Here is a 15,671-nt window from a genome sequence, read left to right as displayed (position 1 = left end):
GAAGAGGAAACTTAACAAACTTACCAGTGAATAGGTCTTAGTAGCAGTGAACATCACCACATCTTGTGGCAATGAATTCCGTAAGTTAATTCCATAAGTTAATATTGGACTCGGTTGAAAAGGTCATACCATCTTTTTGTAGCAGTTTATGCTGGTGAAATGTAACAGGAGTTTTGAACCTTTTTAAATTCTTCTACAAAGTATCATTTTACACTCTGTAAGAAATGCCATTACGAATTGTCAGCATACAGTTCTATATAGACTCTAGTGTTCAGTACTGAGATTCATTCACATGGGCAGAAAAGAGGAAAATCATATGTGACTTCCACACTGGTGCAGCTTTCTGCATACTCGGTATAAATAAATGTAGAGTATTTGATTGTTTCCAGGGCACTATGCCACTGCTAATAAATGTGGTACAAAGAAAGTATCCTTTCATATAGATTAATTGATAAAACAAATGAGGACAGCGTCTCCATAAACCAAGGAAGATAATGAAACTAGCGTCCTGAGATGAAACAGAAACTCTTTCTGGTGATGAAGCTGATCACAAAATGTAACTTGATTTAAGGAAATTGCTTCGCAACTGAACACGAAAACTTGGTTCTGTATTGTGAACAACTGGAAAGTAAATTATGTTTCCTACTTTGAATAATGCCAGTGCTGTTTCTTTGTTGTGTAGAGTCCAAGCAGGAAAATTGTTGCCTTGCTAGAATATGAAAATAACATTACTTGGGTGGCATGGAGAAGAGACATGCATTGAGGATCTTGCAGCTGGTTGGTATGGCTACAGTATGTGTAAGGAGTACCATCCATTGTGTAGAAGATGTAAAGCCAGGCAGGATGAATAAAGCCAAGGATGGCATTATTTCAAAGAGCTACACAATGATGTGTGGGGAGGTGGTAGAGATGGAGCCTAGCCTACCATGAAGTAGCTGTCTTACACATGGATCTGGTTGAAGGGAGTGTTCTGATGATGACACATGGTGTAGTTTTACTGTTGAATATAAATAAGGCTGACACTATAAAATTGGCTGGATGGGTCATGGGCAGGATTTGAAATATAAGCAGTGGATTACTGAAAGAACTAATAAAAGTGAAGTTCAGATGATAAAACACATGTAAAACAGCTAATAAAAAGTAGCAAAAAACAAACACCAGGAAAGGAGGGGTGGGAAGAAGAAATTTATGTTGAAAAATGTATATGAACATAAGGGACCTCTGAACAGGAGGTGTGTAATTTTGATTGTCAAATCTGTCCCCTGTGCTGTTCACTTACTGGCTCTATTCTGTTCCACAAGAGCTCCAGCAAATATCATGTACAGCCACATGTTACTGGTAGTGCTTGTGATTTCACAACTAAAAAATCCTGTAAAATGTTTGGAGATGAGATTATCGTAGGACTGATGTGCAGGGTTTTTGAACCAATGTTACTGTAGTAGCTGAGATTTTTATTGTATTTTTATTGTATCATATTTTTAGGAAGGAAACAGCTGGTTCCAATTAACTGCTGATACACGCCTCCAGAAAGTGTGCCCCTAATAAAACATGACTATCAAGAAATCATTTATTTTTTTTTACATTAGACCCAGTTCCTCCAGAAATACTTAAAGGCATGTTACAATATAAAAGCAGAAAACATTTTTAAATGCAGACCCAAATATGACACTTAAAAGCAAACAATAAAAACCAGGAACTGCACAGCAGTTGCAGAAGAGCAATAAAAAATAACAGCAATATTTGCACAACCATTATATTTTAATGATTTGATTTTACTCCTAAACAATGTGTCAGAGATAACGATCTTTGGAGCTTGATCGTTGAGCCGTGGCCACTGATTAGTTTACGATCCCAATCAGTCATTTACAGCGTCCGGCACACTTCCTTCCTAGCTGCGCAACAAATTCTGCTGTCTCTTTAGCCACGGCTTCGCAGAGTAGCATACAGCGGTGTAAAGCAGTCTTTTTCTCCTTTTCTCCATGCAAGCATACACAGACAGGTTTGTCTATTTACAGCTCTTTATTGGAACATTTCAGCCCATCTAAGACCGGGGCTTCTTTCAGCCATGGTAAAACATGTCTGTCTCTCTCAAGACACACAGAGAGAACAACAAGTACAGTCTCCTCCCAGACTCCTCCCAGCTTCTATAGCTGACGTCAGAAAGTGACGCACACCTCAGAACACTTAACCAGTTAAGTTCTGAACTCTCACACACCCCCTTGCGTTGCTTTCTGACAAGACCTGTGTAACATCTTCAGCAACACCCTGTGAGATCAATCCCTTCCCCAATGCCTTGTGCCCTCCCTTGGAGTACCTGTTAGGCATCTGTGGAATCACCTCACAACTCTCAGAATCGCACTGTGCGAAACTTACCCACGCACCTGTGGCCTGGTACCTCTCAGGTGGAATACCCTTGGTTGTGCGACTGGATCGCCTGGGCACAAACTCTGGTGTTTCCTCTGGCTCACTGTCACCAGCAGGTGTGTCCTCTGCATCACAGGATTCCCCCTCTGACTTAAAGCGTCTTCGAATCCTCTCCATTACACTCATAGGAGAACTAGGCTCACTCTTGGGCTGTCCTTTTCTAACAACTTGTGGAGACGCCCCATCCTGCTCCTGACCTTGGTCAGTGACCTGATCGTCATCAGCAGACTCAGCCTCTTCTTCCTCCTCAACAGAACTGTCCTCTGGATCAGAGAGACATTCTGAAAGAACATCACGCTGTGCAGAAATCTTTGGCCTTTCATCCTGCTCAAAGAACTCAGCGTGTTTACTGATCAGCACCTTACTCTGATCACCTGACGGGTAAGCAAATCTCCATGCACGAGCGTCTGGCTCATACCCACAGAAGATCATTTTCTGGACTTTGGCTCCATATGGCCCTTGCAAAGCCTTAGGCACAGGGACAACCGCAGGAGATCCAAACTTGCGCAGAAAGTGAACCTGGGGTTTTCTGCCATTCAACAAAGAGTACGGTGTGTCACCTACCAGTGAGTTGTAGACACGATTCCAGGTGAAAGACACACATCGGACTGCCTCCAGCCAAAACTTTGGAGGTAACCTAGCTTCTGTCAGCATCACCTGTGCAGCCTTAACCAGAGCTTCACTCCTCAGCTCTGCCACCCCCCTCTTACTGGGTGAAGTAACTGTGTAACTTATCCCTCTTTTGTGAAAGAACTGCTGCAAAGCAGAACCAGTGAACCTAGCATTTCTGTCACTGATGATTGCTTTCACCTTGGTGGAGAACCTTAGTTCCACCCCCTCAATCCAGCTCTTGATCAGCTGTGCTGCATCCTCCCTGGATTTGAGACCGTGGGTCCAGGTGTTCTGCGAAAAATCATCCTGAAACGTTAGCAGATACCTGGCCCCCCCTAGACTCTGTTCCCTGACAGGATTGAACAGATCTATGTGTACCAGCTGAAAAGGTTTAGTGGTTACCCGTTCCACCTTTGGGTAACTGCACCCTTTCTTCTTCGCCTGCTTGCAAGTGGCGCAATTAATGGCACGTCCACAATCTCTAATTTTACACCCTCTGGTAACCTCAGGAAGCACTTGCAAATTCTCTACAGGACTATGAAAAGTCCTCTGATGCCATGCACAAGCACATTGAACATGAGTGGGAACTGTAGCACGCTGCGCCTGTGCTCTCTCAACCTTCCCCTCACCCCCAAGAGACGTTTTAAGAACGAAAAGATCATTCTGCCCCTTCTTAACCTTGGCAAGTACCCTCTCCCCTTTGGAGATTGTGCAGACATCATCCTGGAAACAAACCTGAAACCCTTTTTTCAACAAATAAGGCACAGATAACAAACAGTGATGCACCTCTGGGACAATACAAAACTCCATCCTTTCCTGCAAAACAGAAAGATAGGCATTAGCAAACTTATAAACTTTAGCTCTTTGTCCATTTGCAAACTTAACAGTCTGTCCCTGTCCTTTTGGAACTGCCGTGCAATTCCACATCTCGACTGCAGGGGTCTCTGGAACCATGTTGCGGTTAGCTGCAGAGTCAATGACAAGACTCAGCTTGGAATTTTCCACACAGCTGTTCTCAAACAAAGCCATGCTAGCAGTGACTTGATAAGACTCTTCCTGTTGTTCACCACGTCGGCCGGACTCAATCCCACGCCTGCCTGCCTTTGCAGGCTTGTTGCCATGGAAACCCGCCTGGCTCCCATGAGAAGTGTCCTTCACAACATCCTGCCGTGCCTCTGTGCTCCGGTGGGGGCAACTGCCACGCAGACGTTGAACTCCAGTGGAAAAACACTGCCCGGGGCTCCTCCCAGCTGGCCTGGCCTTCCTTCTCCTGGAACGGCGCCTCCCACCAGCCTGGCCCCCATTGAAGCTCCTCTCCGCTTCAGCACTTCCTGTGGAAAGTTTCTTAAACTTGCCTTTGGAACTCTTCGCCCCCCCGATCTGCTCACCAGCGCTCCTTGAGGCCGATACATCGGGAAATGGGCCTGCCAGTCCAGCGTCTCCAGGGCTCTGGCCTTCTGCTGAAGCTTCACACAAGCCCTTCAGCACATCCCAGGCAGCCCTTGCTGACTGTACACCCTCCAAATGAGGCTTCAGCGATGCATGAACGCATGCTCTGAGCATATCCAGCTCTTGTTGCTTTTTCTGCTGGCCATCTTCAGCCCCACAGCCTGCAACGCCTGCTCCAGCTGCTCCAGCTGCTTGCCAGCTAAGGGGTGTTGCTTTTGGCTCCCACTGGCTTGCTTCCCAAAGCCCAGAAACTAGGAACCAACCCCTGATTCTTCTGCTCCAGGTTGCCCAACTTTTTAAAGTGAGCTTTTCAAGCGGAATGTCCTGGCTCTCAGCCATTTTCTCCCGTTCTCCCAAGGTGCCCCACAAGCAGTACTCACTCAGTACCAGCTGATTCCGGCTCCTGTACGTGGAGAAACGGTCCAGCTGCTCCGGCTCACCCTTCCGTGGAGGAACGATTTCAGCTGCTCCCAGCGTTTAGCTCTGTCTCTCAGCAGCTCTCTTGCCTCTCAGAAGCAGGCAAAAATTCCCTCTGCTTCCCGGCATCAGGCTAGACTCACGGAATGCAGCTTCCAACCTCCGGCTAACTTCAAAGCATTCCAGTAGCTCAAAGCCGACTGTTTTACGAGCGTTTACTGACCTCCATAACCTGTCAGAGATAACGATCTTTGGAGCTTGATCGTTGAGCCGTGGCCACTGATTAGTTTACGATCCCAATCAGTCATTTACAGCGTCCGGCACACTTCCTTCCTAGCTGCGCAACAAATTCTGCTGTCTCTTTAGCCACGGCTTCGCAGAGTAGCATACAGCGGTGTAAAGCAGTCTTTTTCTCCTTTTCTCCATGCAAGCATACACAGACAGGTTTGTCTATTTACAGCTCTTTATTGGAACATTTCAGCCCATCTAAGACCGGGGCTTCTTTCAGCCATGGTAAAACATGTCCGTCTCTCTCAAGACACACAGAGAGAACAACAAGTACAGTCTCCTCCCAGACTCCTCCCAGCTTCTATAGCTGACGTCAGAAAGTGACGCACACCTCAGAACACTTAACCAGTTAAGTTCTGAACTCTCACACAATGCTGCTATGTTTTGTTTTGTTTTTCAGTTTTCTATTCTTAGGAATGTTAAACTCTAAGGGTGGTATTCTCCACAATTCTCCACACTATGTGTACTCTTACTCAAGTAGATAATGTATTTTTTAATAAAAGCCCCACAGGAAAAGGGTTTGTAGCAGCTATGTACAAAGCCTTTGTCAATATTACTTTTGGGAAATTGACCAGTTTAAAATCTACATAGAAGATGGTTGGGGGCGGGGAGTATTGATGAAGAAAAATGGGAATGGCTATGGAGAGTGAGTCTTTTTAAGACCATCTCTACTAGCGAATTGGCTTTAAAAATGCACCACAGTGATATTATTATTCTATAATGCTTTGCCACTTTACTTCCAGATCCTTTCCTTTGTGCTGGAGGGGATGCAAGAACAAGGGTTAGGGTACCTTTTTCCATTTGTGGTGGGAGTGCCCGCTGGTGGTGCAATTTTGGTTAACGAGTTTTGCAGAAAAAAGTAAGATCATCAGGGACCAGATTCAGTTATCATAAGAACATGTTTTTTCTTTATATACTCAAGGGAGTAAATGAAGAATTTAAAGCAAAAGATCTGTTAATAGTTTTATTAATAGCTGTTCATCATACAAAGTTCAAAAATGGAATACTTCATCTGATATCAACATTATGAACAGATGGAACAATGTATGGAATTTAGCCCTTCAATAAAAACTTATACAATAATCTTTATTGTCATTGTCCCATGCAGAACAACAAAATTGAAAAAATCTACATCAGACATTAAAAAACCCACAAGCCTGATACCCCAGCTATCCCAGCCTGGTTAGCCCCTAAAAACTCTGATACCCCATAACTGAATACAATATACTCACATAAAGACTACCTTACACTGCGTTTAAAACCAAAATTGCATTTGGATAGAAACTGTTTCTCAGGCGGCTAGTCCTAGTCTTTATAACCTTGTACCTTCTTCCAGAAGGCAGAAGCTGAAAGAGATCATTTCTGGGGTGCGCACTATCCTGCACTATCTCTTCAGCTTTCTTATGGCACCTGGAAGCATAGATTTGATCCAAATTGGGAAGAGTGCACCCAATTATTCTCTCCGCAGTCTTTACAACCCTGGACAGCATTGTTTTTTCCCTGACCGTGCAGCTCCCAAACCACACACAGAGACCATGTTAATACACTCTCAACAGTACAATGGTAAAATGCCATCCTTTGAGAGATGATTTTTCTGGCGGATTCTCAGAAAATATAACCTCTGCTGTGCTCTCTTTATCAGGTCTTTGCTCTTTTCTCCCCAGGTTAGGTCATCTCTCAACTCCATTCCCAGAAATTGAAACACTGAGACCTGTTCCACACACTTCCCCTCAATAATAAGTGGCTGAATATTCAATTTACATTTCCTAGAGTCCACAATAATCTCTTTTGTTTTCTTTAAGTTAAGGAATAAGTTGTTTTTCCTGCACCACTCCCCCAAGTGCTCAGCTTCCTTCCTATAGGCCACCTCCCCCTCTCCAGCCGTGATCAAAACAAAACAAATTCCTTCCAGTAGCACCTTAAAGACCAACTAAGTCAGTTCTTGGTATGAGCTTTCGTGTGCATGCACACTTCTTCAGATACATTATCTGAAGAATGTATTGTATTGTATCTTGTGCATGCACACGAAAGCTCATGCCAAGAACTGACTTAGTTGGTCTTTAAGGTGCTACTGGAAGGAATTTGTTTTGTTTTGACTATGGCAGACCAACACGGCTACCTATCTGTAACTGGATCTCCAGCCGTGATTAAGCCAACCACTGTTGTATCATCTGCAAACTCAATGATCTTATTACTGGGGTATTTGGGGGCACAGTCAGCTGTATAGAGCGTATATAAAAGCGGGCTCAACACGCACCCCTGCGGCGTCCCCGTATTCATGATGAGATCCGCACATCAGATTTTTGCTTGGCACATCAGATTTTTGAATGGGAAGGTGAAGCCAGACTCATTTATTGCAGTCTGGTAGGACTTTATTGAATATATCAAAAAGGAACAGTTACATATTTTTCTCTCCCCACTACAGTTTCACAAGTCATTTGGAACAACTGAGTCCCTCTGTGAATAATCCATTGTCTTCTGATTGTTTTAAGCTATACTTTACATATTGTATTTATTTTCTTTTATAAAAATATTTATAAATTACCAGCTCATAACAATGATCAAGGCACTGAACGATATAAACATTTAAACCTCATGAAACCATAAAAGCTGACTAGGTCATTCTTAGCAAACTAACTGAAATCAATGGAGTTATGTTAGTCATGGCTAATTTAAGCCTAGTGATTTCAGTAGGTATAATCTGAGTATGACTTAGTTGGATACCATCCATAGAAAGCCAGTGTTGTGTAGCAAAAGTCAAAATAAGCTAAAACACATTAGATATTCCCTATATTGGGTGACATAAGCAAGTTTAATGTTAGTTTTAGAGATGCTTCCAGAAGCAGCAGCTGCATACTCAGTAGTTTATTATCTTGTGTCTTTGTGGCTTCAGTTCAACCAGTGTTTCTGGCATTCCCTGGCTTCAGGTGTAATGCATATGAGAACACTGAAGAGGATGTTTAGCAGATACTGACGACCCCTTCTGTTGTAATGTTTCACTCTTCCATATTCCTTTGTTTTCATTGTGCATTCTTAATTCCCATGATGAGAGATAAGAGGTGGCTGTCCTACATGTAAGCTGAGTTCCTTGTTTCTTTTTCTTTTGACCGTTCCCGGCTGCATGTTCTCTGTTGATGTCTTGTTCCTGGTACTTGACCATCTTGTCTGTGAAAGAAAACGCTCCAGCTGGCTTGCCTGATAAGAAGAAAGGAAAGTTTGCTTGGTTTAGTCACTCCACAGAAACTCATGGTAACGTTCCAATGTACTCTGTGTCCATCCTTTATGTGTACGTGTATGTTTCTGTGTAGTAACTGTGTAGTCCGTTGGTGCATGTCTGTGTCTTTCTGTAGCTTCTGCAGCATTGTGCACTTGTGTATAAGGTGGTAATTATTTTTTGGATCAACCTTTTCTTCCTGATGTCATCAGAATTGTATCCCATGCTGCCGCCAAGAGCTCCATCTAATGTCTTATTTCCCCAAATAATTTCATTTTGTGTCCTTGAGGCAACCATGTGATAAAATGCTAACCTGACAATATTTTTCTTTGAATGCTTCTCCCACAGCAAGTGAATATTTCATTATTCCTTAGGTGACTTATTTGAGCAGACAGGTAAAATAAACTTATTGGAAGGTATTGGAATAGGGAGTTAATAGCAAGCTACAATGTTTTAGATGTTTATTTTTTTCTTAAAAAGAAGATTGTACAAAATTATATTAAATATAAAAAGCGAAGGCACTGTTATCAGTTTTGTTGGAGGAGTAAAGGCTGCTGATATATAATTCACCAAGCTTTTCTGCTATATAACCTACATTCAGTTTTATAGGATTCACCCTCCTTCTCCCAGGGTGTTGCACAGCCTACACTCTTTAGGCTCAACCACACTTCGTTTGTGCTGTGATTTCTAGTCATAGTTCCTATAAGTTCCCTTTTTTCCTTTTTTTTGTTTTGTTTGTTTGTTATCCTACCGCTTTCCCTGGGAAAACCTTTGGTTTACTGCTGAACTTGGGTAAAATGTTGATTGGCCTTTCTGCAGATTCAGCAATAAACATTGGCTTTTCCCAGGGAAAGTGGCAGGACAAAAAAAGAACCTCTTGGACTCGTGACTAGTAATCACAAACAGAAGTATGGATGAGCCCTGTTTACATTTACACAGGTAGACATACTGTTTTTAAAAGCCGAATATCTTACCATGTGTTGCTGGCGGGGTGGGGTGGGACTTATATCATTTTAACCACAAAGAAGATTATTGCATTCAGCTAATTAAAGTCATTAATATATTTTTATACAGTCTCTTATTAAATAATTTCTGACTACCATCAAAAGAAAACAATAGAACCTGATGAATGGATGCAAAACATTTCAATTATGTTTTTGACAGTCTTCTTCGAAAGTGGTAGATAAAAATGTTTCAAAATATTTGCAGTGTACTGACATTTTAAAAAAAAGTTTTGAAGGAAATATCAGACTTTCTAAAGCCCAACTTTTCAGTTGGACCAGAAACAAAAGGTGACAGCTCTACTTTTCTCCCTGTTGTGCAAAAAGGTGATTGTGTGGGTGAATTATTAGAATAAAATAATGTTTTCATTATCTTGGATATCTTTCAATAATACAGGGCATGCCATAAAACCTCATAAAGTTGTATAAAGTTCTGTGGTCTGAGGGGCTGCCAAATCATCTGTCCAAACACATTGTGTCACCCCTGAGTAGTCATTTTATTGTATTTAGTTCATTTTGTGTACTTTATTTGGAGAGCAGAAAAATATTAGGTGAGAAAATTGCAGCACTATGGATATAGTTTGAATATGGTTAATTGAAATGGTGGAAGATTCAGGACAGACAGGAGTAAGTAAGCACTTCCTCACACAGCACACAGTTAAAACTATGAGATTTGCTATCACAAGATGACCATCAACCTGGACAGCTCTTGAAAGGAATTAGACAAATCCATGGAGGATAAGGTTATCAATGATTACAAAGCAATGATAGCTATATTACCTCCAGTATCAGAGGAAGTGTTTCTGAAGTTGCTGTGAATCAGGAATGGGAGTGATTTTGCACTAGGCATCAGGTTGGCCACAGTGAGAAAGAATGCTGAATATTATAGGCCTTTGGGCTTATCCATAAGGGCTCCTCTTATTATCTTATAAGGTGGGGGAGGGGTTATTGGATTGTTGCTGCTTTTATTTTGAGGTTTTATATTTTGATTTTATTCTGTGAACCACCCTGAGACCTGCAGATATAGGGTGGTATATAAATTCAATAAATAAATAAATTCTTATCCTGTTCTATGACCAGTGCTGGATGACACATTGTATGCATCCTTCCACCAACTCCTACAGCCAAGCTGGTGCCAAATGTATTTCTCTGCTTTCCTTTGGACCATATCAACGAGACTGAGAGGGAATATTGTTGTTTGGACAGGCCAGGACCTGTGACAATCCGGGGAAGTCACTTCAGTGCTGCTAATGCAGCTGTTTGGACCCTGGAGGCACACTTCATTGTCTCTCGAGACAGATGCCAACATTTGCTTAGGATGTTTACGATTATTTATTTATTTATTAGATTTCTGTACTGCCCTTCATCCAAGGATCACAGGGTGGTTTGCATATAAAAACACAAAATACATACTAATAGTACAAAATACATACAAAAACAGTAAACCCACTTCCCCCGCAGCTTAAAAGGCCATAGATTGCTTTATTATCCAAAGACCTAGGAGATAATATGCATAATAACAGTTAAATTTATGCTATGCTGGCTACCTAAGTGCTCTACTAAAGTCTGTAATTTTCATCAGGACCCATATTTTTAATTAAGCAAGGGCTTAAGGGCAACCACATTTTTTTTTGCACTTACACACTCACTTCACAAGTCAAAATATTATGGGCTAAGGGCTCGTTACTGCTCTCTTTCCTGGTTTGGTTTAAAAAGCCCATTGCCTGTACCTTATGACTAGTGTGGGAGAGGTGCATCATGGAATAAGTAGATTTTTGTGTCTATGGGGAAGATGCTAGGCTCTAGTGGCTGAATCACCCCTCAGAACCAGTAGTCATTCCTTACTGTAGAAAGAAAGACAGTATTAAAGATTTGGTGCTTCTTAGTCATTTAAAAGAGCAACATAAAAAGACCTGCCATGGACAAACAATTGGTTGTAAAGGTCACAGATCCCTGACAAGCTCACTATTCTGAAAGATAATATGGAGTAATGCCTAGATATCATAATTCTGCTTTAACATTATTTCTGTACTTCATAATCTTTCACATATATAATTTATCTTTCAAAATATATTCAAGTGACCTACAGAAGTTCACTTCCCTGCAGGTATCTTGAGGATTCTGCGAATACCCTCTGCATCCTCCACATCAGGATGCTATGTTTCATTAAGTCTTCTATTCAAGTTATGGTATACAGGGCCTGGAAATGCACCAAATAGCCTATTCTGAAACATTCATGTCAGGGAACTGCCATCGGAGCCAGAGGGAGAGGGAGGGCTCCAGAGGGATTCCGGAGAGCGTCCCGGGAGGGAGAGAAGCAGCCCATCTTCTGGGGAAGGAAATCAGTGTAGCACCAGTGGAGAAGGGGGGAAGATGGGGGAATCGGCGAGGTGGCTCCATGACTCCTCACTGGAGACCAGCGGGGAGAGCACGGGTCCTCCGCTGCCCACACCCTCCCTGTGCAGAAGGCTTCCGTGCAGGGAGAGTAGGCGGAGACTAGGTGTCAAAGAGCTTCTTTGCTGGAAGAAGTTCAAGAAACGCCCACTGACAGATTCTGCCAGCGATTGAGACAGCCACGGGTGAGTGGCTGTCCGGACAGAAAGGGTTCACTCAGGCAACCCAGCCAGGTGTGGCTCCGATTTTACGCACGAGCAACCCCTAGAACCATTACAATTCACAATTGTCTTCTAGAAAAGTATTTGTGGGATTCATATCATTCAATGTTATTATGTTAACTCATGTGAATTGTTCAAAGTGTCAAGAAGCCTTAAGATTCAGAATGATGACACACTGATGTGGAGTGTAGGAGAAAACATTACTTCTGCTTAGCTTCTTAACTGTCCTCTTTTGATGTATTAGAAATAGTCAGTGGCTGTCAGCCTGTTAAATTTCATGTATGTTTTATACTCCCAAACTTATGTAACTGTAATGTATAGAGAACAAATCTTGTGTTATAGCACTTTCTAATGGGTTACTCCAGTGACCCGAGGTGGGTTGCAAAATGAGCAAGAAACAGCTTGTGTAAGTGAACTAATTCATACAATCCTTCCAGAATATAATAATAATAATAATAATAATAATAATAATAATAATAATAATAATAATTTTTTATTTATACCCCACCCTCCCCAGCCAAGGCCGGGCTCAGAGCAGCTTACAAGCAATAATAAAAACAAGATGAATGATTACAAACTTAAAAACAAAAATAAAATACAACATTAATAGAATGGAACATTAAAATATTAAAATGTAGCCTCATCGCAGTTTCATGTCAACCTGTGTTAAAATGGGTGTATGGTGAAATGGTCAACTTTTTCTTCTCTATGCATATAAATTACACGCAAACTTTGTGACAAACTCAAAAGGGGAAGAAACCTCACTGGCTTATCACTGGCTGACAAGTGACTATCCAGGTAGTGGGTTGATTCATAATGTGTGTACAACCATGTTTACCTGCATCCTAGCTTCTCAAGACTATTGTATAAATCTACTCTAAATCTCCTTTTTCACATTTGTGCTCTGCACCTGGATGACATGCTTTGGATGTTACCTGCCCTGTCCAAATCATCAAGTGTAGAGTAGAAGCAAAAGCTTTATACTGTATTTACTTTCTGTCTATATTTAGTGTGAATTGCTTGAGCCATAAGTGTGATTGTTTTACAAAATGCCCAGTGTGTAAGGCAACCACAAAGTTTCCATAGAGAGCAGAGTAATAGTATGGTACATGTTGACTAAATTACCCAATGAAACAATAATATAACTTGCTATTCCACATTCAAAGCAATGTGTGCATTTATTTAACTAACATCTCAGTATGCCAGGTTGGTCGTGTGGATTGTTCCTAATTTTGCATCCTAGAATGTTAGGACAACATTGCCCTAGAGCTCTAGCATTATAGTTATTCACAATCACTTTTTAATTACCTTTTCGCTGCCTTTCCTCAACACAGCTCTTTCGGTTTTTGCTCATTTCCTGCCCATAAAGCATATTCCTGTTTGGACTGTGCACTGTTCTTTAAATCAGGATTTTAAAAAAATAAAAATAAAAAGCTTATATATGGAAAGACAGTTGTGCACAAAAACAAACCAATATTTTGAATGAAAGCAGAATGGGGTGTGTGTCTGTGTGACTTTAGTTTGTGGAAGTTTAAAGTTTAGGGGGCTGTGCCATATGGAAATGGCAATAAGAGTATCTTTGTGGGATGTAAAAATAGTTCAGGAATTTTGTATCACATTGTTTGAAACAAACAGGTTAAACTTCAGGAAAATGTTATCTTAGGGCTTTTCCTCTAGTCACAATTCATTTTCCTTATTAATTTCTGCTTTTTTGCTAAGCCAGCACCTTCACTGCCAGGAACTGCACATTTCTGTATTGCAGACTAATTACTGACCTTCTATTTTCATTCCTCTGATCCATGTAGTGAGCATGCCCACCAGTGAGACAGAATCTGTGAACACTGACAATGTGGCTGGAGGAGATATTGAAGGAGAAAACTGTGGAGCACGGCTGGCGTGAGTTTAACCATATTTATGCTTGTGTCTTCCTTATTCCACCATGGAGTCTGACGGATAGTTAAAGAGTAAACCTTAAAGACTTTCTTCAGAATTTGCATTGCCAGAGATTCATTCTTCTTAAATCAGAATGAGAGAACATTTTGAATTAGATATTCCCTTCCAGGTCCTAGTCCAGCACTCTAATCACGGTGTCACACTGGTGTTCTGGAATGAGATATTCCCTTGTTCTAGAACTTCAGAGCTTCCCATAGAACATTATTTGTATCACAAAATAGCTGCTACTTTCATAAGACAGAGTCCAACGTACATTGTCTTCCATTTATACTTGTTTTTTATTTGAAATACATAAATACGGACTCTGAGAAGAGCTGTGTGAGATTATGGCTTCTGAGAGTGCTTTTCCTGTGATAAATTTCCCACACAGCTCGCTCTGCAGGGTGCTTTCAAGACTCCTTTCAGATTGCTTTTGATACTGTAGGAAAAATTAAAAGGACACTGAATGCCAAGCCTCACTTTTCTGTCCCACGTCCCATAGTGTCTTTTATTGAGCAATGTAAAATGCAAACAGTGGTGGTACCAAAACAGTATATTGGGGTCAATGAAGGGGCAAGGTGTGGTTTGGGGTGAGGGGATAGGCTAGTATAATATTATTATTATTTTATTTATTTATTTATACATACATACATACATACATACATACCCTGCCCATCAGGCCGGGCCTCCCCAGCCATTCTGCGCGGCTTCCAACAAAATATTAAAATACAGTAATGCATCAAACATTAAAAGCTTCCCTAAACAGGGCTGCCTTCAGATGTCTTCTAAAAGTCCATGTCTCATGTCTAATATTTCTGGAAGAAAAATAATGGTATATATATATATATATATTATATTAAATATATAAGTGTGAGCTATTTGTCTGAAGGGTGCTTGCCCCCGCTCCCATTTCCTTTCTGGCACTGCCTATGGGCATGAAAGGAAATGTGTTATTTTGAAGTCTGCACCATGTTTTCTGTTAGCTCTAGCATACCAAAATAAAGAGCAGTTCAAAACCAGGCTATTGACTCTCCACGGGTATCCTCCAGATGAAGATATTTTGTTTGATAACTCATTTATTCAAGATACACAGGAGACTTGGGCAAGGTGTAAAAGGAGGAGGGTTTGGTTAGGTATAAAGGAAGCAGGTTTGGCAATGTGGTGTTGGCAGGGTGGTGGTGGGTTGGTGAACAAAGCAAACAGGGACACCAGCCCCTAGTATTGATATTTGTGGTGACTAGGGAAGGTTCTGAAAACTCAATATTTTCCATGAGTTTGCCCTAAATATATCACCAGAAGGGACTTCTGCCATCAAGAACATGGCCCAGAATCCTCTCTCTTCTAGGTTCATTTCCAAACAAGTTTTGGTGACTCAATTCTGCTGTTGTGTTAAATCCCATGACAACAGCAAAACTCAACAAAGAACATAATTTTCTGGGTCTTTATCATATCTTTGGAAGAGTTGCTTGGGGGAAATCAGGCTATGTTCAGAAAAGTATGGACACTCTCTATGGAAATATCCTATAGGTAAATAAATATATAACTGAATATTTGCTTCTGTGGTGCCCCCGCAGTCTGTACAGGCCTTCCCTCTAGCACATAGTATTCAAGGACATACTGCTTCTGACCCTGTAGTTCTTACAGAACCATCATGACTAAAATACATTGAAGGACTATATCTTCCATGAATTTGTCTAATCTCCCTTTAATGTAATCTAC

At 41.4% G+C, this 15,671-nt stretch overlaps 1 protein-coding gene and 1 long non-coding RNA gene across 9 annotated transcripts in view; one reads left to right on the top strand and one right to left on the bottom strand.

The window, feature by feature from the left end:
• Nucleotides 1-15,671, top strand: part of CACNA1C (calcium voltage-gated channel subunit alpha1 C) — a gene marked incomplete at its 5' end in the record, with an annotated part of 484,372 nt that overhangs the window by 323,725 nt on the left and 144,976 nt on the right. For 5 of the 8 annotated variants that reach the window (XM_081879585.1, XM_081879587.1, XM_081879586.1 and 2 more), the window contains one exon: nucleotides 13,826-13,916. In XM_081879585.1, the coding sequence (XP_081735711.1) occupies nucleotides 13,826-13,916 (91 nt within the window). Of the gene's footprint in view, nucleotides 1-8,324; nucleotides 8,440-13,825; nucleotides 13,917-15,671 lie in introns of those variants that run through there. The other 3 variants (XM_081879592.1, XM_081879591.1, XM_081879590.1) reach the window with 1 other exon arrangement.
• Nucleotides 7,984-13,934, bottom strand: LOC309352024. The gene is made up of 2 exons (XR_014160996.1): nucleotides 13,796-13,934; nucleotides 7,984-8,385 (listed from the first exon to the last, which is right to left on the bottom strand). It is a non-coding gene; the product is annotated as an uncharacterized lncRNA (long non-coding RNA).

The sequence above is a fragment of the Podarcis erhardii genome, assembly GCF_964252035.2.
Source record: "Podarcis erhardii genome assembly, chromosome: 10".
NCBI classification, from domain to species: Eukaryota; Metazoa; Chordata; class Lepidosauria; order Squamata; family Lacertidae; genus Podarcis; species Podarcis erhardii.
Note: the sequence above shows the minus strand (reverse complement) of the source record. Positions and strands in the feature narration are given on the sequence as shown.